This window comes from Pseudorasbora parva, chromosome 4, assembly GCF_024679245.1.
Source record: "Pseudorasbora parva isolate DD20220531a chromosome 4, ASM2467924v1, whole genome shotgun sequence".
Taxonomy (NCBI): Eukaryota; Metazoa; Chordata; class Actinopteri; order Cypriniformes; family Gobionidae; genus Pseudorasbora; species Pseudorasbora parva.
Window position 1 is genome coordinate 41909531 of NC_090175.1, and position 22818 is coordinate 41932348.

General features: G+C 39.2%; 1 protein-coding gene across 4 annotated transcripts in view; it reads right to left on the reverse strand.

The window, feature by feature from the left end:
* The window catches only part of rnf38 (ring finger protein 38), a 46346-nt gene extending 23528 nt beyond the window's left edge, over nucleotides 1-22818 (reverse strand). For all 4 annotated transcript variants that reach the window (XM_067441844.1, XM_067441843.1, XM_067441842.1 and 1 more), the window contains exons 1-3: nucleotides 22682-22818; nucleotides 20633-21232; nucleotides 381-442 (exon numbers count right to left, since the gene is read on the reverse strand). In XM_067441844.1, the coding sequence (XP_067297945.1) occupies nucleotides 381-442; nucleotides 20633-21152 (582 nt within the window). In that variant the 5' untranslated portion in view covers nucleotides 21153-21232; nucleotides 22682-22818. The remainder of the gene's footprint in view (nucleotides 1-380; nucleotides 443-20632; nucleotides 21233-22681) is intronic.

A 22818-nucleotide genomic window follows, 5' to 3' on the forward strand; every position in this document is an offset into this window, starting at 1 on the left:
AAGAGTCACTAGTGAGAGAATCAGACTACACCGGTTGTGTACAACTTGCATTTTTCTCTACACATTAGTCAGGGTATGAGGAAGTATTTTAACATCGAAAAAACTAGCTTTAAATTATGTTTTAAAGATAAAAGAGAAGTTTAAATAAAACTAAACTACACCACATACTAACAAACACAAACATTGAAGTCCGTTTTTAAATGGAGGCTCGACTTTAAACTGACAAAAATAACCAAGTCATTGCAGTCATGGGCTATTCATTAGTAGTGCAGAGCCTAGAGTAGTTCAGCTAAATCCACAGTAAAAAACATCATTAAATATGAAAAATGTGTCTGATTGTTAGCCTACATTAGTATCGGCTATAAGTAGTGACGTCTTACCTTGTCAGTGGCGTCTGCACATGCATGCTCTGAATGATAGTGGTATACTCCTCCCATTGCACCTAAAGACAGCACAAGAACAGTTAACTTAACAGTCAAGCAGCTAAAATACTATAATCATGTGATGCAGCATAATTATTTACAGCTTGTATGCCATGTTTGGCAGTCAACAGTTTCAACAGGTCCAAAAACAGACTCTTGATCCAGCAGCTTAACAGGATATCGGCAGCATGTTGAGACATCTGGGCACTTCTTTAATCTTGCCTTGCATGTTATTACAATAAAAGTAATCTCACTCGCCATCATATAAATCACATTCACATACCCCAAATGATCTCTATACCTTTTAATGCTGTAGTATAAGCTCCTGTAATACTATATTAGAATTGTTGTTTGTAAAGGATAAACCGTATTTACTGGGGGTCAGTCTTGCTAATTAACGATAACGGTGCCCTAGATGTTTCTACAGCAAATGTCCATCCATTGATGACGACGACATGTTATTGTGATAAAATGAAAGAGATGATAAATACATTAATCCTAGATTATAGTACGGCCCTTTCATGGCAACACATCTAAAGCCTTTTGTTTACTTTGGGTCTTTGTTTTTGTGTTTAAATTTTTTTTTTTTGGCCCGTCTGTGTTTGTTTGCGTGTTTCCAGTGTCTCTGTGAACGTTTCATCAGACAAGCACAGGATTACCCTTGAACACTCAAAAAAAAAAAAAAAAAACTCTCCAAGGACAAGGACGCTTGCGTGTATGAGCGAGGAGTGTGTGAAGTGTCCACAAAAAAAGCTTTTTATTTGAACTCGTGCTTCTATTTTTTTTCTGTCACCATAAGTTTTTTTTTTTTGTCTCTTTTTTTTTCAATGACAGTGAGAGTGAGTTGAAGCAATGAGTGACTGACGACTCTGAGATAACAGGAAGAGAGAGGGAGTGAGAGAGAAATGAACCTGGGTAAGAGGTAGATATTGACAGCGCACAAGCGAACAAAACATCAGGCACAACCAACTACTTGAGAACCTTCTCAAACAACTGATTAATCCATCCATAGTGACAACGACTAGTTTAAATTTGGAATATTTTTAGCAGTGGGGCATTAAAGCGCATTAATTAATTGCTTAAAAGGGTTTTAGTGTCCTGACAGCACGATGCACACTTAAGTGTGATACAAGTCTCAAAGTAACTGGACGCAAGCTTAAAAGTTGCCTCTCTAAAATCCATCCCCTTTGAAACACTATGGCAAACATGGCTGCTTTTTTTGTAAGATTCACCAACTTAATAATAATAATAATAATAATATTATAAGCATTTTGAGACATTATACAAAGTCTAAAAATATTAATATTAAAAAAAATTATTAAAAAAAATGTAAACATGAAAAATTCGCAGAACATCTTCTTAACCTTGTTCTGATATTACCGAATTAGAGTATTCTACGGGTGCTTTTTTGTAAGATTCACCAACTTAATAATAATAATATTATTATAAGCATTTTGAGACATTATACAAAGTCTAAAAATATTAATATTAAAAAAATTTATTTAAAAAAATGTGAACATGAAAAATTCGCAGAACATCTTCTTAACCTTGTTCTGATATTACCGAATTAGAGTATTCTACGGGTGCGTTTACACTTGTAGTTCAGTTTGTTTGGTACAGACCAAAAAATAAAAACAAAACATATAGTCCTGGTCGCCTTCGCGTTCACACTGGGATTTTAAACAGCAAACCTAAAGTAAAGCATAGGGATACGGTCACAACCTGACTGGTCGGCTTATATGACATTGGAGCTTGCTTACAGAACATTCAAAACAATGCTATGTACTGGATTAAATATGATCATTTTACGCTTGTACATATTTTTTTTAAACCTCCTGAGAACTCACGAAGAGCTCATAAAATGTTCAAAACACCACCAGGATTTCCTCCGTTGAATGCAGAAACGACCAACATAGGTCCTTTGGATACACAGATCTTGTAGCGGCGCATCTTGAGACATTACATCCTGTTTTTGCTATGTTTACATATCTTTGGTCCGTGTTGCATTCATATATCAATCGAACCGCACCAGAGTTCGTTTGGAGGCGGACCGAGAAGCTGACCGAGTTCGTCTCGGTCAGCTTGTTTGGTGCGCACCAGGGTTCAGATGGCAGCGTTCACATATGTTCAAATGAATCGCACTAACAAAGCAGTTGCACCAGGGTTCGTTTTAATTGAACCAAGCATGACAAGTGTGAACTTGTGAACTGAATGAGTGGCCACGTGCACAAGGTTAGTCATTTGCATAAAACACACCCAAACCATCTCCATAAGGGCTCACACATGCTTTCCCTGCAGCTTTACGTCACTCGTGTCAAATTTGCTAAATAATGCAAAACATTGACATTTGGTATGTGACGGTAAAGACATTTTATATATTATATATATATAAATTCTAAATGACTGTGGGGGATGGTTTCGCGGTGGGCAAGTGATGTAACGGTGTTGTGCCTGAACACCTTGTAACACAGACTAATCGCATTAAGCATGAGACACAAATTTTCCTTCCATTACCATGTGCCTTTTAGGGACTTTGAACATTGAATATTGATATTATTATTAATAATAATAATAATAATAAATCAACTAAATTGAAAACGCTCCACGAAAATCTGAAAACATTGTTAAACAAAGTAGGTGGTTTTGAAGTAATGCAAAGGATATAATGAAAATCTGGTTGTCTATCCCATAATTGAACTGTGTACAAAAAAACCCCTCAGAAGTGGAGTGAGACTCAGTGACAGACACACACAGGCCATGTACTAATCTACCAGACAGATGATTCTCATCAACTAGAGATGTCTTTGCACTAAAAAAAAGGTACATTTACATGCTGACAGAATCATGTTTCGAGTGACAGTAACATAAAATATCTGACAGACTAGCAAATTTCTTGCGGACTAATGATGATTTCAGTTTCTCAATATTTAAAGCCTTCTGTAGTCATGCCAGCCGTTGCCATGGGCAACTAAATATCTGAAAAAAGCACAAAAATGTGTTTATTTCAATTCAAAGCAAATAAACGGTGCAGCATTGACAAAGTTTTCAGCACCGCGTCTCACTGCTCCAGCTTTTTTTTTTTTGTGACAGATTTTTGTAAATAAATAAATCACAACATCTAGTGATTTTATTTTTTTACCAAATACATAGCTAAAATAAAACTCAATATTTTGCACTGGCCGTTCAATACAAAAAAACTGCTTATAAAACAGCACAGATAAAGACAGTTTCAGTCAGAATAATTCATATTCCTTCTGAAGTATGACTGAGCCGTTTGTGTGTGCAACATTTCCTGTGGTTGTTTAGTTCAACCGTGGCAACATTGACGCATTTTCAGTCCACAGTAACAGGACAAACTCATCAATGACATGTTGTGAAGGATAAGGGGTACATGATGTAAGAGACACCAAATGACCAGTACACATACTATTGCAATGATAAGGAAGGGAAAGGCAAGAAGGGGGAACGAAGGAGAGGAAGGGAAAGAGGCCCACAGAGGGAAAGAACAAGAATAAGCCTTGAATTGAACTGCAAGCAAGACACACTCTCTGAAGAAGACAGATACACTGGCTGGGACAGTCTCATTTATTCATTTTTAAAACAACATCAATTGAGTGAACTTATCCACCAGACTAATACGCATTAAGGCAGCACTGTACCAATACAATGACAGGTCTCTATCGTGCATTTGCTGCAGATTCAGTCGCAAAAATGCTGCATCTTAATGCACTTTATAATCGCAATATTGAACTAGTTGGTGATACCCATAAAGTTTATATTTTTCATTTTGATTATTAAAGTGCATTTGAATACAATTACTACATAATATTTACATAAATATATTGCTAATTAGCTCATTACGCTGACTTGGTGCTCAAGAAAGATTTTTTACAATCAATGTTGAAAATGTGTGCTACTTCATATTTTCATATTTTTGTGGAAACCGTACAATTTTTTTCAGGATTCTTTGATAAATAAAAAGTTAAAGAATAGCTGAAATAATTTTATTAGTAACAATCTCGCTTTTGATCATTTTAACGCATCCTTGACGAATAAATTACAAAAATGCAGGCAAACTTTTGAACAGTGGTGCAATTACATTAAAAAAACGTAATTAAAACAGTGCTTTTGTAATCACATGAAATAAATTGAAGCCACAATATAATTTTTCGCTGTTAGAGGTCGCTAATTCAAAACAAAGCCGTAGCAGCTCGATGTTATTGCAGAGCTTTTATTATGCCACAGACGACTGCTTCCGCTTCTTCCGCTTGTGCATGTGAGGTAAAGCGGTGCTGTTTTATCATATTAGACACATTTGAGGGTGTTGAAAGTTGTCATAATGCTCTGTGCGTTCGCTCGGAAGCTATGAGACACTTGTTGCACGCTGCAGTAAGCCAGATGGATGTTATGCATGGTAAAACATGGTAATCGCTGTAAATCATGAAAATTTAGAATTAAACAATCAGACCAACTGTGTTAAGCTATACAATTGTTTTTTATGAGTTTTCTGTCGATGAATGTATCCAGATGTAATGTGTCCAGAATGTAACAGTTGCTCACCTGTCTAATAAAGCACAATGTATTAAAGCATCTTTTGGCATCTCCATGGTTTCTACAAAATAAAGCTGGAAATCGTGGGTAACACTGGTATGATGTCATTGATAGGCGACACACAGACAGGGTCCGTGACCTGGTTAAAATAGCTTATTTCTCTGGATTTAAAAATTCTTGGAAACATTTGGGATAATGTAAGTGCACAAGTCAACAAAATATATAACATTGTTCTCGCTGCTTTTGGATATTTTAACATGTTGTGCCTTTTAATAAATTAAAGTCAATTTACCACTGAACCCATGACAATCACCTTTATTTTGATGGTTTCAGTTTGGATTGTGCATGTCACTGTCACACTCGTCCATTTAACTTAATCAGCAGATGGTCAGTAACTTGATGCAATTGCACATGGTTTATTTATTTGCCAAAGCCAATTTTTACCTGCATCTGGTGCACACACACCATTCATTTCTCCACGAACCATGGAGAGGAAAGGAGACCCTGGTGTCAATGTGGGGGGAAGGGGCATGCGAGGTGTCCTGAGTAATGTTATGGGAAGGAAAGAGATCCAGGGAAAATGAAGAGAGGGAGAGGGAGAGAGAGAGAGATACAGGGAACTGAGGCTTCCCCTCTCGGCTACTATTGATTTTTCTCTGAGCTTCAGAGTGCATCAGCTTTATCTGTCCATTCCTTCTCCTCCTTTCCCTCCTGAGCCCATCTATCCATCGTTGGCTTCTACTGTCACACGATTCCAGGGTCCTCTCTCACACTTCCCCTACACACTACAAAAACAGGCATATCTCCTCCTCTACATTATGGAGGGAATTATTGGAGGACAACAAAAAAAGCAGTGACATTACTCTCCAGAAAACATTGACATTCATGAAGTTCCTCTGCAGTAGCACATTGCACAAGAAATTTAAAGAGGGGCACAAACAAAACAAGGAAAATAAATGCAAGAGCATCATTAGGTGACATCACTAATGTTGCCTTATTACTTTAAATATCTATCATCAGCAAAGTTCTATCATCAGTAATGTCACCGAATCCGCTGTAAAAACAAACCATCCATCCACACCCGATCGTCACAAATTCAAATCCTCAGTGTTAAGCGAGATGATGTTATCGTCACATATTAGCTACACTGAATTAGGTTGCTTTACAAAAACTAATTTGGCGAAATAACATTTCTTAACCTAAACCAGGGTTGACACATCACACAAAGGAGTAACCGCTGGAACGTAAGCAAACGCAAGAGATGTGTTAGTATTAAATTCAGATAAAGTACATTGCACATACAAGTGTTGTAGTCGAGTCACCAACTATAGAGTCCGAGTCGAGTCTCGAGTCCCAGTGTTCCGAGTCCAAGTCACCAAAGAAGAGTCCGAGTCGAGTCCGAGTCGAGTCACCATTACCAGAGTTCGAGTCCGAGTCGAGGCTCGAATCCCGTGTTCGAGTCCAATTTATTATACTTTAAATTATGATTTATTTTTGTGATGCAAAGCTGAATTTTCAGGATCATTCCTCCCGTCTTCACTGTCACATGATCCTTCAGAAATTATTCTAATATGATGATTCATTATCAAAGTTGGAAACAGTTCTGCTGCTTAATATTTTTTCATAACCCGTGGTACTTTTTTAGGATAGTTTGATGAATAAAAAGTAAAAAATAAAATTAAAAAAAAAGCTAATGTTTTAAAAGTAGAAATCTTTTGTAACAACAATATACACTAATGGTCAGTAATTTGGGGTAATTTTCTTTCTTTCTTTTTTTGAAATAAATTAATATTTTTTTTAAGCAAGGATGTGTTAAACTGATAAAAAAAGTCATAGTAAAGGAGATTTATATTATTTGAAAATATATTTTTGTTTTTAATAAATGCAGTTCTTTTGAACCTTTTATTCATCTAATATATTAGGCAGCAGAACTGTTTCCAACACATAATAAATAAATCACATAATAAATCAGAATATTAGAATGATTTCCTGAAGGATCATGTGACTGGAGTAACAATCCTGAAAATTCAGCTTTGCATCACAGAAATAAATGATCATTTAAAGTATAATAAATTAAACAAATATTTTAAAACTGTAATATCACAATATTACATTTTTTTTATTCAAATAAATGCAGGCTTGATGAGCAGAAGAAATTTCTTTCAAAAACATTACATACAGTAAAGTGTCCAAACTTTTGGTCTGTAGTGTATGTGTAGGCAAATATATTTGAAAGGATTGTTTATTGCTGCAACCATAGACACCATTGTGTATTTTACAAACTATAAATGTATTGTGTTGCTATAAATTATATGTATTTAAATATCTGAAATCTAAAATAAACATAAGCACTGAGCGCGTCCATCTTTGGTTCAGCGTCTGCAGTTTGAATCTGGCAGTTATGTCACGTCACTACATTCGCTTTACTGTACGTAGACATCCTCCAACCCTAGCTTCCTCTGTTTTTTTTATCATATATGCATTAATCAATAATAGTTTCTGCATTTTCCAAATGTCAACATTTAGCCTGTAAATAATATACGAGAATGCGGTGTAAAGCGAGTGACGTCAGTGAGTGTGTTGTCAAGCAAGGAGAGCGAGCGGTAGCAGTGTCTGTGAGGGGAAAAAAGATCACGGCCGGTCTTGGAGCCCGTGTAAAACGTGTAACATCTTATATCAAATTTTTATAACCTTTTTAGTCAGAAACAACATAATTAATTTAATGAATGCTCAAGTCCGATTTTTATATATCCTTGAGACTCAGGTCCGAGTCATCAGTCTGCGAGTCCAAGCCGAGCCACGAGTCCAGAGAACGGAGTCTCGAGTCGGACTCAAGTAAGGGTCCAGGCACATACGGATCTACATTTTGAACTAATCATCCATCATTGAAAGTAACACAACTTTTTATTAAGTTAATAGCTATAAATATGCTTAAAGTGTGATATTTAAATTACACAAATCAATGAAAGCATGGAGCTCTGAAAGCACGAGCGCTGCGAATCGCTCACACACGTTGATGTTTGTTGCGCCTAGCGTTGAGAACATTTTAATGGTCAATTTCGAAGATATTATCAAGCATATATAAAGTCTCATTAAAGATTTCACACATCACAACGACTGTCCAAAGCAGCAAACTCCATCATGTGTTTGGAGTTGCTCGTATCTCTCTTCAGCTGACGCGCAAACTGCTGCAAATGAAAATTAAATGTTTAGCATCACATCCTGAAGCTCAACACACAGTTGTCTTCATTTAAAAAAAAATAATAATAATAATTAAGAGATCCACATCTTTACTAAAATCAACACAAAGATTTATCTCATCCACCCGCAATTTTTGGGATGTTTACCCACCTGAACAAACCAGCTTTTATTGTACATAAAACATTGTTAAACAAAGTAGGTGGTTTTGAAGTAATGCAAAGGATATTTCTGCATTATAACCGCAATCCGCTCACGCTGACATTTTTTCCTTACACAAAAAATGTCTTTCTGCAATATCAGTGTACAGTTAAATGGACTAAACGAAGCATTGAGGCAGATGATTTTGCCTCAAGGATTTTTTTGAATTCGAGTAACTCATTATTTGATTATTCGTTTTAGCCCTCGTTCACCCCTCTCATTTTCTATAGAGTTCAGGCCAGGGAACTGGGATGGTAATGGTAGAAGCTTAATTTTGTGACACATTTGTGTGTTAATTTTGATGTTTGTTTCGGATAGCTGTCATGATGGAAGATCCGACCACGGCCCATAATAAGATTTCTAGCCACGGCTGTCCATTTTAGATTTTTTATCTGTTGGTATTTGCGAGAATCCATGATACCATGTATCTGAACAAGATGTCTAGGACCTCCAGCAAAAAAAAAAAGGCCCACAATATTAAAGATCCAGTGGTATTTTTAACCATAGACATTGGGGTACGTTTTATCCCCATTTGCACCAAACCATCTTTTGGGTTTTCTGCCAAAAAAACTCATTTTTTAATCTGACCATAGAACCAGGTCCCATTTGAAGTTCCTATCGTGTCCGACCACTAAATATGTTGGAGTGTATTACTGGGTGAGCAAGGGAGATTTTTCTTGAATCCCTCCCAAACAATGTGGTGATTATAGGGCTTGCTCGATTTAAAAAAAGGCTTTCTGAGCCCAAGATTCAACTAATCTCTACGATTCTCCATCTGTGATCCTCGGAGAGTCTTTGTCTACTTGAACTATCCTCTTCACTGTGCATTAAGACAATATAGACACATCCTCTTCCAGGCAGATTCGCAACATCTTTAGTTGATTGGAACTTATTAATTATTGCCCTGGTGGTGAAAAATGGGGATTTTCAATGTGTTAGCTATTTTCCTTCAGCCACTTTCTATTTTGTGAAGCTTAACCTTTTGCTGCACATCAGAACTATATTCTTCGGTTTTACTCCATGATGAACGACTAAGGGAATTTGGCATTTGTGTTTCCTCATATTTATACTCCTGTGGAACAAGACATCAGAGCTAGACAATTTCATGTTCCTAGTCAAAATGTAAATATTAATGGGAATATACTTCAGCCATATTTTACTAATAAACTATTCTAGGGGTGCCAGTAATTGTGGCCAAAAGTGTTTTGGAGAAAACATTTATTTCATAATGTGATTTTCCCCTGACTTTCCATTCTTTTAATTCAAAGAATGGTTAGGTTATTATGAATGTTTTTTTAATGATAGATCAAAAGGATAAATAATGCAGATTTATTTTTACAGCCACCTTTGATCATATTTGCCAGGAGGGCCAATAATTATCGCCATGACTGCATTTATATTTTCTATTATTATTATTATGAAATGGCCAGAAAGAGAGCTAAAGACTGTCTTTTAAAACAGCCAGAAGAAGGAAAAAAGAGGAAGGAAGGTCAGAGTTGGAAAAGTTGAGCCAACAGAGCAAGAGAGAAAGGAAGTAAGAGGAGTTTAAATGAGTGAGTTCAAGAGTGTGACAGAACATGAGCGAGAGAGGGAGGGAGAAAGATTTGGCTAATGTTTCTTTAGCTTGGTTCAGCTTTCCCTCTCACCCCTCTCAGTTCTCCAACACACAAAGAAAGGGACGCCAGAAAGACTCAAACATCCACTCCCTCTCTTTCTCTTAATATGTAGTCTAACTCTCTCAACAAACCTTCCACAGGCCTCTCAAACACGTTTTGCTTTAGTCTGTCTTTTCCCAGTCTTTCTCTTCTTCAGACAAGCATGCAGAGATGGCTCAAGCTTGCCTGACAGTGACAAAACTGGTATTATAAGCCCAAATCTGTTCCCCTGCACGAGCCCCTCGGTTAACCTGGGAAAAGATAGCATCTAGTAAATGTAACTCTTTGGCTGGCTCAAATCCCATTTACAGTAATAGGCTTTACAGAGTGACACTGGGCTGAGACTAAAGTTGAGTCTTGGTGAAGACTGACGTCAGATGTGATATTTACACATATACGAGAGGTCAATGCGGTTTGAGGCAAGCCACACTTATGCTTTGGTCTCCAACAAACACAAAGACCTGAGCCCATGATGGAGCTCCCATAAAGACAGACACTAGAATGGAGTGTACCACAATGCAGTTTGCTCCCGGGAGGATTCTGCTTCGATGAACACTGGGAAAAATCGAGCAGTCCTGATTTGCATCTATTCAGTAACAATAATGGATGAAGAGTCGGGATTGACTTTTTACAGACAACTGCCAAAGAATCTATGCAGCACAAGGATTTCTGATGTTATTTTCCATTTTAAAAAAAGAAAGTCCATCACAACCAAACGTTTTCTTAATTCAGATCACTTTGGATGTTTTCCACAAAAAGTTGGTCCATAAAGTGTCACAATTAGGTTTGTGACCATTTTAAACCACTCTCTTCCTCTTAGAATTAAACAAGCCATTGTTGGTACTGTACCTTTAACATCTGCTGTATGCAAATGAGCCCATTTTGATTGGGTAACCGGTGCAAACGGCAGTAATTCATGCTGAACTTGCTTAATTGTTGCAACAGTGATGACTTTTCAATGACCCATTCCTGCAGTTCACATTCAGAAACCAAACTTATTTCAAAAGAGCAAGGGAAACGCTGCTCTTAAACAATTTGATTAAAAGAAACAACAGAATCGTTACGTAAAGTCAAAATTCTCATCTCAGCATTACTGAGGTTTGCCGACCGGTCAGTTAACACAGGCCTGCTGGTCGATACTCGTGTCCAGATACAAAGTGGCGAGTAGAGTTCTCAAAACGGAACTGCTGGAGAGGTTGCCTGGAGACGGACAAAAGCAGCCAAAACAAACAGACTCTTTTGTTATGAAAATGGAGTGCGAGTAAGTTTTTCAGAGAGTAGCACAATAGGAGTGTATATGAGAGCATGACGGGCCTGATCACCACCTACATGGATGAAGTTCAGTCATTCCTCGTTCCCTACCCCATGGTTTCCCTCATATCCATCTTACTACACATGATGATAAAAACATAACACCTGTCTATCTGTAGCTCAAAGCCTGAGACACGACTGATGGCATGAATGGACAGTAGTACTGTTCGTTCAAGCAAAGAGACTGTGCTAATATAAATATATATATATATATATATATATATAGGCTAGGCAACGTGGAAGAGAGGACGCTGGCATTGTCTGTTCACCGCTTCTCAACCCACAAATCATGTTAAGAGTACTATTAGATTTAGATTTTATTATGTTTGTGACTAGTCTAACAGTCAGAGCTACAATTGGGACTGCTGATTGCGGGCAGCCACTGAGAGGATGTTGTTCGCTGTTTTCCACCGCTTCTCTGCTGTTTTTGTCTGAATAGTTGTGGTTGGTCCTGGTTGGAGGGACATTTGATGTTGCTTGCGGCGGCTGCTCTCTCTTCTGGTTTTCGGCTGCTCACTGGTAGTCTCCCTCGGGCTTGAACTGCATGGTGGCTGAAGTTTTGCACCGGCTAGCGTCATCAGCGCCCTGCATGATGCTGAGATGTTCCGCTTCTCTGCCGAGTCTCGGCTGCGTCACTGTTCCGTCTTGCATTGCGGCCTTAGAACGCCTTGGACTTCTGTGCCTACCCCGGTGTGTCCACAGAAGTGCCCGGAAAACTTTGTTTGCCTCCTGCATGGTGCTGTGGCGAACCCCTCCATCTGGTCTTCAGCCAAGCATGTCGTGACTCAGTGACGTCATCAGGACACTACCGAATTGGGAATGTGGCAATAGAGCCTCAAGCACTGTGAGAAATGTAAAACACGGAGTGGACCACAGTGTACTGTGGAGCTTATAGAGACTTCCACCATCAGCTCTGTTTTCTGTTCAGAAAAGCTTTTAACTGTTATGTGTTGGTTGATTGTTTGTATTATTCTATAGTTTTACTTTTTATTAATTATTTGTTATTTTTCCCCTTTGTTGCACTTTGAGATTCTTCGGAATGAAAAGTGCATTACAGATAAAATCAGTACTGAAATTAAAAAAAATGTGACGATACCAGCATTTCTGTAGTACATTCGGTACCCACAGCTGCGTTCAGTCGCTTCCGTGTTAATCAGCCAAATATATACTATTGTATATGAATATTAAACTACAAAATACAATTTTAAATAGTACTCCTGCTTGTTTTGCGCCTCTGTGAATGACAGCGGGAGTGGAAGCACGCGCACACACCCATGACAATACTTTGAAATATTGACCACATTATTATTTTTTCTTTATTTTATTAGGCAAATGCCCATATTTCTGCAACAACAAAGAAGTCCCTGACATGTCAATATTCATATTCCTTGTCCTGGTGGTTCACCAAGATATTTTATTGCAACTGGAATCCTATATTGACCAACCACTATTTAGGACCATTTTATAGCATCTAGTTAAGTTCAGACTTCAAGAAAATAAGTGAATTCTCTCACATACAAAATGCTTGGCTTTCTGACAGCTGGCTGTCTGTACGGCATAAATCCAGCCAAATTCCAGCTGAATTCACACCCATATTTCATAGGAGTGATGAAACAAGCTTCTTGCTGCTGTGGTGAGGACTCTCTGTGTGTGTGTGTGTGTGTGTGTCACATCATAAAGGCTAATATCATAAATTACAGTCTAATAGGGGCTTATAATATTCAATCATGTGATTTATTTCAACCGCAATCCCATCCTCTCCCTCTCTCCACCTTCATCCTGTTCTCTTTCAACACACCTGGCACCTGTAAGCACTTCTGAGCGTCTGTTCTGCTTTTTTGTCCGCTCTCACTTCTCTCTGAAGATGGTGCCAGGTCAGTGAGGTAGAGGAGAGGAGAAAACCTCCAGCTTTCCTTTTAACACTCATCCCTTTTCCTCTGTTCCTGGGCTGAAAGGAAACGGCCGTGCTTTCTGAATGGTTTATTGAGAGGTAGGGATGAGGGCTTGTGCTAATGCTCAAAATGCGCTACTGGTTTAAATAATGATCAGGAGCGTAGTCCAATTAAAACAGCTTACTGACACTACAAAGCCCAGCGCTCATCTCCCGCGCTGCACCTTGCCGGCTGAACAGCCCATCTCGCGTATGTATGTGTGTGTGTGTGTGCGCGCGCAAGACACAGATCTACTCAAGGTGAAAACTGAAGAGTCCTTCAGGGACACTGGCTTGATTTTGAGCACGCAGCAACAGTTGTCTTCATGTTAAGTGGAGTTTTGCAATGTTCTGATTTGGGCCCAAGTGTCTCATAGAGCTGAGTGCGCTAAAATAGAGCTGTTGTTCCATTACAGATCGGACCACAAGACTAAAACCGGGAATGGACTCACAAAACAACCCACACTAGCTCTGGGGACCAGCTGGGCCCTCATAATACAAGCTTGGTCGTCCTTAAATGAGAGTCATGAAGCCTGATAAACAAGGCACGATCATCTTAAGGGTGTCCTTTGAATTCACAGGAGTTGAGACACTATAAAATGTTGCAACAAAATCCAGCTTCACAGACCTAGAAAAAACCTCAAAAGCTGTTTTTTATTTTATTTTTATGTTTGTCATGTTCAAACATAATGAGACAGCCTTGAAGGTTGAAATGTGTTTGGGGTTGAAATATGCTGAAAAGCACGTTAATAAGTTGATGGACATAAATCTGTGGGTCTGCGGTTTCACAGCAAGTTAGCCGTCGTTTTAAAACAAAGCAAACAGCAAAAAAAAATCAGGCCTGAAAACACACGCTAATACACCAATTATGCTTTATTGCCAGATTCATTTTTCTACTCGTTTGAAAAGATTGAGTCATATGCTGTATTATGACTCAAACGTCACCTCACATAACACTTTCACACCCAGGTTCTCCCTGCCTTTTGAATTTACAAGACATGTGAATTCACTACACTGACCAAAAGAAAGCTGCTTGATTTGGAAGTGCTTTATACATCATGCTACTGACAAAGCTAAGTTTTTTTTCCCCCACTCACAAAATCTTGCTATTGTGACAGGACTGTAAGAGAACTGTGGTTCTTTTAAGGACAGATCACTCAAAGGCTATTTAGGCAACCCAAAATGATGGTCCTATGGCATTGCTGCAAACCTCCGTTTGGAACCATTATTTATAAGAATGTATCAGACATCATAATCAAATTATCAATATATTTAATAAACAGCTGCATACAGGGTATGAGTAGCTCCAACTGAATTTTATGAAATGATAGAAACTCCAATTCTGTGTAAATCAAAGTGTGTGCTAGCCTAGAAATCTAGACGTACCATAGCGGCGGCAAATCTAATCAGCTGCGAGTATCGTCTAACAACTCTCAATACAGTTCTGAGCTGTAAAAACCAAACTCTGGTCAGGCCAATCACTTCGTGTATAGAGTCGGTGGGCAGGGCTTAGCATGATGACGGCAGAGTCATCAACTAGTTTGCTTCTAGTAAACACAGAAGCTGGCGAACGGCAGTCTTTCGAATTAGCTGTGACCGTGACTCTGGAAGACTTGGAGTTAAGCTTTTTTCAGAGAAAAGAACGGCACTGAAGTCTTTCTTAAAAAGGGAAGAGGTGGAGTTTTGCCGACCGGATACGGTGAAAGTTTAATCTGTCAACTAGCTCCGCTTCACGTTGCTCTGGTTGGTTGTAGCATTATCCTATTGCGTGGAGAAGGAGTTTGAAAGACAAACGTTTATCTGTACCTCGTAGGGATGTCCGGTTCACGAACAAATTGTTCTTTTTAACCAGATCTTTTCAGTGAACCGGTCGAACCAGTTCACCAAATCATACTGAATCGTTCTAAACAGTTCGCGTATCAAAACAGCACTGATCCCATAAGTTACTATAGTTACTAACTTTGACATGAGTGACAGTCCCTCTAACTAAAAATAAACCAATATCTTGAGGTATATGTTGTAACTCTAACAGTTCACTGAACTGAGACATGTTTTGCTGATAGAACTTATGAGAGCTGATACCGAGCATGCGCGTGTAACTTAAAGGGTTACTTCAGCGATTAGCATATGGCTTTGTATCAGTAGAAACCCTGGAGTATATTCAAATGATTGTGCTTTCCCCCCCTCATATCCCCCTGAGACAAGATTTATGCATTTTATTTCTGGAATAATTCCTCCTATGATGCAAATTGACGATAATTGCATCATAGGAGGAATGTTTGGCCAAAGGCTAAAGACTACAGCCAGCAGAGGGAGCCATTTCCGCATGTTTTGAACCCGCGCATGGGGGATGGGAGATCACACTCAGAGCTCAGCTCGAGGCTGCAGGCACTCATTAAAACGGAGCTATGGTGAGCAATGTAAGTCTTTTAACTTATCAAATTAATTTGAAAGTTTACTATGAAAGTTAAGCTTGCAAAGGCATGAACGGAAACACGCCAGACTGAACTCGCGTTGTGAATGTATGCCGCGAGTGTAGTCGCGATTACCTCAGCTCTCATCATGAGAGGTCATTCAGCTCATTTATCTCACTCCTGCAGTTAGTGCTCAATGCTGTGACACTCGCGCGGTGACTCACTCATTGTATTGAACAGACACGTTCAGTTTTTAATTGTAGTGTCTTCTCTAACTCAGTCACTGTAATCCAGTAGGTGGCTTTGGGAATGGCCTCACAGGGTAGCGAAGCATTCTGGGAATTGTAATCTTTCATCCCCATAAGACAAAAATACATTTTCTGTCTTTTCTCAGTCTAGAAGGCACCAAATTCAAAAATAATTTCACATTTCTACTACACTGATAACCCAGTTTAAATACAGATTCACCTTCCCAGCGCTGAAGTACCCCTTTAACGTGCAGCGGTCCTCGGATCAGCGGCACAGAATCGAAAACTGTTTCTGTCGGACACGTTCGATACTGAGAACTGATGAGACGATGAGCAGAGCATGCGTGTTATTTGTTCAGAGGAACGAAATGCAGGTTTAGTGTATAAAACAAATCACGTTTGGAAATATCACAAAAAGCTGTCTTATCACTGTATTATTTTAACGTTTGGAAACACAATGGATTGTAAAATGTTCAAACTAAACATTTATTTGTTTTATCAATAATGCACAATATTTTCAGGAACAGCTTTTTTTCTTATTCAATTTCTAAATCGATACACATTTTAAAATGTAATCAAAACAGTAGGTTCGATATCAGACATATTCAGCTTGCAGCAGTTCGCAGCTCAGCTCAGCTCAGCACACACAGCTACAGCGGTTCTCGAGTCAGGAACGGGTTGCAGCGGTTCTTGGATCACCAGTACAGAATCAAGAACCGTTTCTATCGGACACATTCAATCTTTAGGACATGTTCGATTCTGAGAACCGTTGAGCTGAGATACTGAGCATGCGTGATGGGGTCGTCTTGAACCAAACGGTTTCTCTCGGACAACTGAAGCTGATAATATGAGCACGGGTGAATCAAGGATTTGTACAAGTTTTTTATGTCAATGTAAGTTTATTTAATCTGTGTAAAACATCAGTGTTTGCTGTATTGAGTGCTTTTGGAAAACATCAATGAAAAAACATCCAAGATGATGATGATGGCAATAATAATTACTACTATACTAAGTTTTGATTACAAATACTTTATATGAATGTGTTTGAATGTATTTTCATCCGCCGTTATGATAGAAATAACGTCATTACATGAGGTTGTAAAAGAACTGATGGTCCGTTTTTTTTAACCGGTTAATTGAAACAAACTGTCTAAAAGAACCGGTTCGCGGAAAAGAACCGAACTTCCCATCACTAGTCCCTCGGATTGAGCCCTGTCAATGGTGAGTTTCCAGACAAAACATCTTGATGTGGGTCTGGCTTGTCAGGCTAAGTGTGTGTGCCTGTTCTTTAACATTAGAAAATAGTAAACAGTCTTTGAATGGAAGAGGAAGAAAGAAGAGCTTCAGGGCGTGTTTAGACGACAGTTAGCCCTTTTCTACCAGCATGAACCCGGTTCATAGCTAGTGCCAGTTTGTAGTTGGTTTAACTGACAAGCCTTCTAAGAACCGGTTTGCCCTTCCACGGGCTAGAGAGCCACCACAGAGCCAGGTCTTACATATACGCCTCATCTTTTTCAGCAACGCTAGCGAGGCAGCGGGAAACACAAACACACCAGGCTTGTTCGAGATGCTTTGGTGCTGGGCAGACAAATCAGATATGATATCAAAGTACCGCATAAGCAATTCAAAAGCATAAGGAGTCGTATGATCTCGCTGTAAGTTACTTTGACGCCATATGGTGGTCGGTCTGCGCAGCGCCGATGCATCTCGACCAAGTCTTCCATCAACAATGGCGAAAGTTGCTTTACTATTGATGCTCATGGCTATACGATCCTACATCGGCATTAAAACAAGGCAAAATCCAAAGTTTTCTTGCAGCTTGCCGTAATTTGTATAGACAGAGATTACAATCGAGCAGCTCGATTAGCTGCCATTCCAAAAATGGCGGTTACAAATTTGTGTTCGTCTTTTTGGTCATGGTAACCCCGCCCCCAGCCCCTGATCCAAGTGGTTCTTACTTCTAGATCAGCAATGTTTTGGTGCTACTTAAGAACCACTTTTCCTGGTTCAGAACTGGTGCTTTGGGTTTCGAAAGACAAAGAACCGATTTGAAACTCAAACTGCCTTGGTGGAAAAGGGGTAAGTGAGGTATTAAAAAATGAAAACTTTTTCCTCTGGGTTTTCTTGTTCAGAAGAATCCCCGTTCGCACAAATCCACAAAAACTATTTTTTTTAAACGCTGTATTACGAATGCCAGGCCAGTAGTTGGCGAGGTCATTTTGTAAAGAAAAACAATGTGTCTATAATACGCATGCGCAAGTTCACAATTCCATAAATTTAATTCAAAAACGTTTTCAAAAGTTTGCGTTTTAAGCTCCCCAAAATGCCGTTGCCATGTAAAAGAGCAGCCAAAACACATGCAAAGTTTTCCCTTTTTTAGTTGAAAATGCTGTTGCGTAAACGGCCCCATAGATCCTAAATCCATTTGATCACCTCAAAACACATTCTCTGCATTTCTGTTAAGAGTCAGCAGAACTGAGCTTGGTCTGGACCGGCCCCAGGGGAGATTCAACACCCTTCAAATGATCTTGAACTGTCCACATGTACACACGAGTGCATTCTCGAACACAGACACTCATGGGCGCGCAAGCCCACTAGAAATCCGTTTCTCTATTGATTTTATGGGACCTGATAGCCCTTTTTCTCCCTCTCCGCACAGCACTGAGGATAATTCCAAACACCTACACCAGAAAAAGCCTCAGGAGGTCTAACATGGTTCCTCCTTCTATGCATACATGTGCATTTAAGGGCAAACATGAGTTCGGTGAGAGGATGAAATATGCAGGAGAGTAAATGGACAGGGAAAGTCAGTGTGAGAAAATGAAAAGGGGATCGGGTGGACAAAAGAGATAAAGGGATGAGGAATGAGAACGGGAGAGGCAAAGAGAGAGAGGGCGCTTCTGTATTGAGAGCAGATGGTGTTGAACTCAGGGGATTTCAGTGTGCCGAGCTTCTCTCATTATCAAAGCGGCCTATCTGATCTCAGTCAATATCTCACACACACACACACACACACACACACACACACACACACACACACACACACAAAACCTGTATATCCCACTGGTCAATATCACATATACACTGTCAGGTAAAGTACCTCTGATTATCCATCCAGTCAATATCATATGCTCACCCAGAAATGCATTTAAATATCAGGACAAATTATACAACAGAAAAAGACCAAAGTCTTGCTTAATGATAAACGGCTCCAAACAAAGCTCAGACGCACACACTAGTCTAGTTGGTGCATTGGCGGCAGCAGGCAGGCAAAGCAGGTTGCTTGACGCTCACTCCATCAGACAGGTATTTCCAGTCTGGGCTTTTTAGTGAAGTGTGTGTAGCACAGCTCAGCCACAAAAAGCAACTGCCAGTAGGCAAACACACCTGAGCTTAAAGCGCAACACCTGAGATACTAAAATCCACCCCCTCCGCACATGCAGTGTTCATTTTTTTTGTACAATTTTTTTTTTTAACACGTGCATGCATCAAAGCTTCGTTCCTGTCTCGTAGCAGTACACGAGCGGTGGCTACATTAACTCTAGGTTCATGAACACAAGGGCGCGTGTGCATTTGTTCCCACCAGCTTGTTGTCCATGTCAAAAAGGAAGTGCTGTGGCTGATTAAGCTCATCATGTAGCAGGAAAGAAGGATGCCAGAGGCTTGAACACTTTATCTTTTGGAATTTTCATTCAGCTATTCAGAAATCGTAAAGCACCGTTAGACAGACGGGGGTTATCGGGTCAATTATTAACTTAAACCCTAAAGTCGGAGGGAACAATTGTCCCATACTGTGGAGGAAAGCACAGAGCTATTTTAGAACAGCGAATAACAACATTAGGCATCTAAAACAGAGGAGAATAGTCACAGCTTGTGTAATTGAATGAATGCATGTCTTTCTGCTAGCACATACTTGCTACACCCTAGTACGACAGAGTATCAAACCTGCCTCTTAAGACGAACCGTGAAGAGTTGATAGAAATGCTTAGATCGGTGCTCATCAGAACTTGTGCAAACATTAACAAGGAAATAAGGAGTGCAATTTGGTCTGTCTTCAGGAAAGACGCCCAATCGTGAACCTTAAAAGAACAAAGTCTGTCAAGTTCAACACCTCTAGTTTGGAATGCCCTGACTTACTGTAATTACTGTATTCAAAAATTATGTGACTAATTTCATATTCATCTCCTTGACTTGTGTCATAACCGTGTCATTATAAAATAAAATAAAAACATTAAATTATATTATTTTAAAAACTGTTGATTATCACAACAAATATTGGAATAAATAAATACAAAAAAAAACATTTAAAAGGTTTGCTACATCCCTGATTAAAAAAATTTAGACCAGTAATTTTGTGAGGTAGTATTGAGTGGATGTCATGGGCATGGGTGTGTGTATATACTGTACATTTTATATTAAATACATTTTTTTAAATACCCATAAATTTAGTGTTCAATCAGTCTAACAGAATTCCATACAACAACACTGCACTAATTGAATGTAGTAAAGCTCATAGGTTAATATATTGACCCCCCTATCCTGTCAGATGGGGTCAAATACAACTAAAGTTAGATCATTGGGGGACCACGTTACAACTAAATATGGGACAACATGATAGTTTTAGAAGAAAACTAAAGTATTTTTTCCACCCCAAAATAAAATGTACAACCCAAATTAGACGGGAGGTTTAAAACCATCTTACCTGCTCCGGCATTTCTGTGCATTCCAGGCCCCGTGTGTCTGTGGGCACCTGGGGAAAGCATGCTCCCGGGCGGGCGCAGGTTTTCCGCGTGTCCATAAGCAGCTCCGAACTGCTGCTGCTGCTGCTGCTGGTGGTGGTGGTGGTGGCTTATACCTCCAGCTGGACTTAGCGCACCGCCACTCCCAGCATTACCGTTCGAGTTTGATAATCCACCGTGGTAAAATCCAGACCGCGAGCGTGATCGAGTCCTGGGGGGCTCCATAGTCGCAGGATGGGGATGATGATGATGGTGGTGGTGGTGGTAGAAAGGGGAAGTGGGAGGGGAATGAGACGCCGCAGAGGAACTCTCAAGCGCTCCAGAGAGTCTAGTGCTGCCCAGGCTGTGGCCCCCCTCCGAACCCCTGTATTCCGCTGGCTGGGCCCCTGTGTCCTCGCATAAATCAGCACGCTTGGGAACGGAGTCCGGGGAACAGACGCGGGGCTCTCGAGATGCTGAATGACCAGTAGTGGCGATTGGCATTTCCTTTCGGCTTATATGAGCCCCTCTCTCGCTTCCTCCTCTCCGATTCCACGCCAGAAAACACTTACAGATTAAAAACACTGTTTAAAAAACACAGTTCAGAGATTAAAATGCGTACGAACGTTAAGTTAAAATACACAGCATGAGTCATTAAAACTTTTACACTACTTTTTTTATTATTACAACACTCCAAAACACCAGAGTTACTAAAACATTTGAAAGAACCAAAAACTTGAAAACTTAAGATATTGGAAAAACAAACAAAATAGATTTACAAATAAAAATCTGACAGTTGTGGTTGCAAAAATTCCACTGTAAAAAAACAGTGGCAAAGTTACATGCATTACTGGAATAGACAGCATTAGTCACAGTATATGTAGTTTAGAACTATGTATGTGATTAAATTATATGATGTTAATATGGCGATTTGAGCTATTGAATAATTGTATAAAAATGATGCTAAATAAAATAGCCCACTACAAGACGAACTGATAAAAATAAAGAATTAAGTTTTGAATAAAAAACAAAAAATGTATTTGCTTTAGCTTTCTTAAAATCTTAGTTACAGTAAAATTACATGTATTAGCCTTTTAAAAAAGTTTTCACCGTTTATAGTAAGGTAATAATGGGACGATGCTATGAACTGGAGATGGTTTTCAGAAAAGATTATGAGGTTTTAAAGCCTCTTTTTGTTTTAATAACTTCTAGGCGTGACCTACTTACTGTAAGCAAAACTATTATATATTTAAAAATATATTATATATATATATAAATCTTTGTTGTACCATTAATGATATTTAAATAATTTTCAAAGAATTTTAAACGGCAAACTTTCGAACCCAATCCAAGTAATATCAAAGAAAAAATAAGAAATAAAAACAACAAAAACTAGTTGCTTACACAACACATCCCATCAAAACACAGCACGCACGTGCGTTGTGTTTATTATTCATAAAGTAAATACATAAAAGTATTTAAGTAAGAGGGAGCAGCTGGTTATCAGACACTTCCGTGAAGCGCTAGCGTTAGCTCCCAGCTACACAAAAACGCACAAATAAACATAATATTGTCCGTCTACTGTTCTTTTAACACATCTAACACATAAACACACTCTATCACAACAACCCTTACTCACCCGCACAGTGTTTAACTGATTTAAATCACATTTGGAGTGAAACCATGTAGATGTATTAGCAGTGTTAGCAGTGAACGTCGCGCTGGCTTTAGTCCACCATCTGCCTTTAGTCTCAGAAAACTACCACAAATAAAGCCCTTGTCGTCCTTTAAAACCTCAGGGCCACATGCCCTGTCGTTAACATTTGCTCATCGCTGATGAATTTGCCTGGGCTATGACAAACATTGATATTTATAAACTGTTTTGTAGCGATCAGAGAGAGACGAAGCGTTCTAAAGTCCCTAATTATATTTACATCAGTGGAAAAAACGATGAAAAAAAGCTATTTTTCCCACTCCTCCCACTCAAACACACGCATGTATATATTAGCTATAAAATAAAAGGAGGAACTCACCCGTAGCTGAGTGGAGCTGTGTGCTATGAAGTGTTTTGAGCTGATCTTTTGGCGTGGTGCTCCTGCGCTCAGACGGTGTCAGTGAGAAATAATGTGACAGACCATCAGCGCGATTTCACAGCTCCAGCACAGTAGAC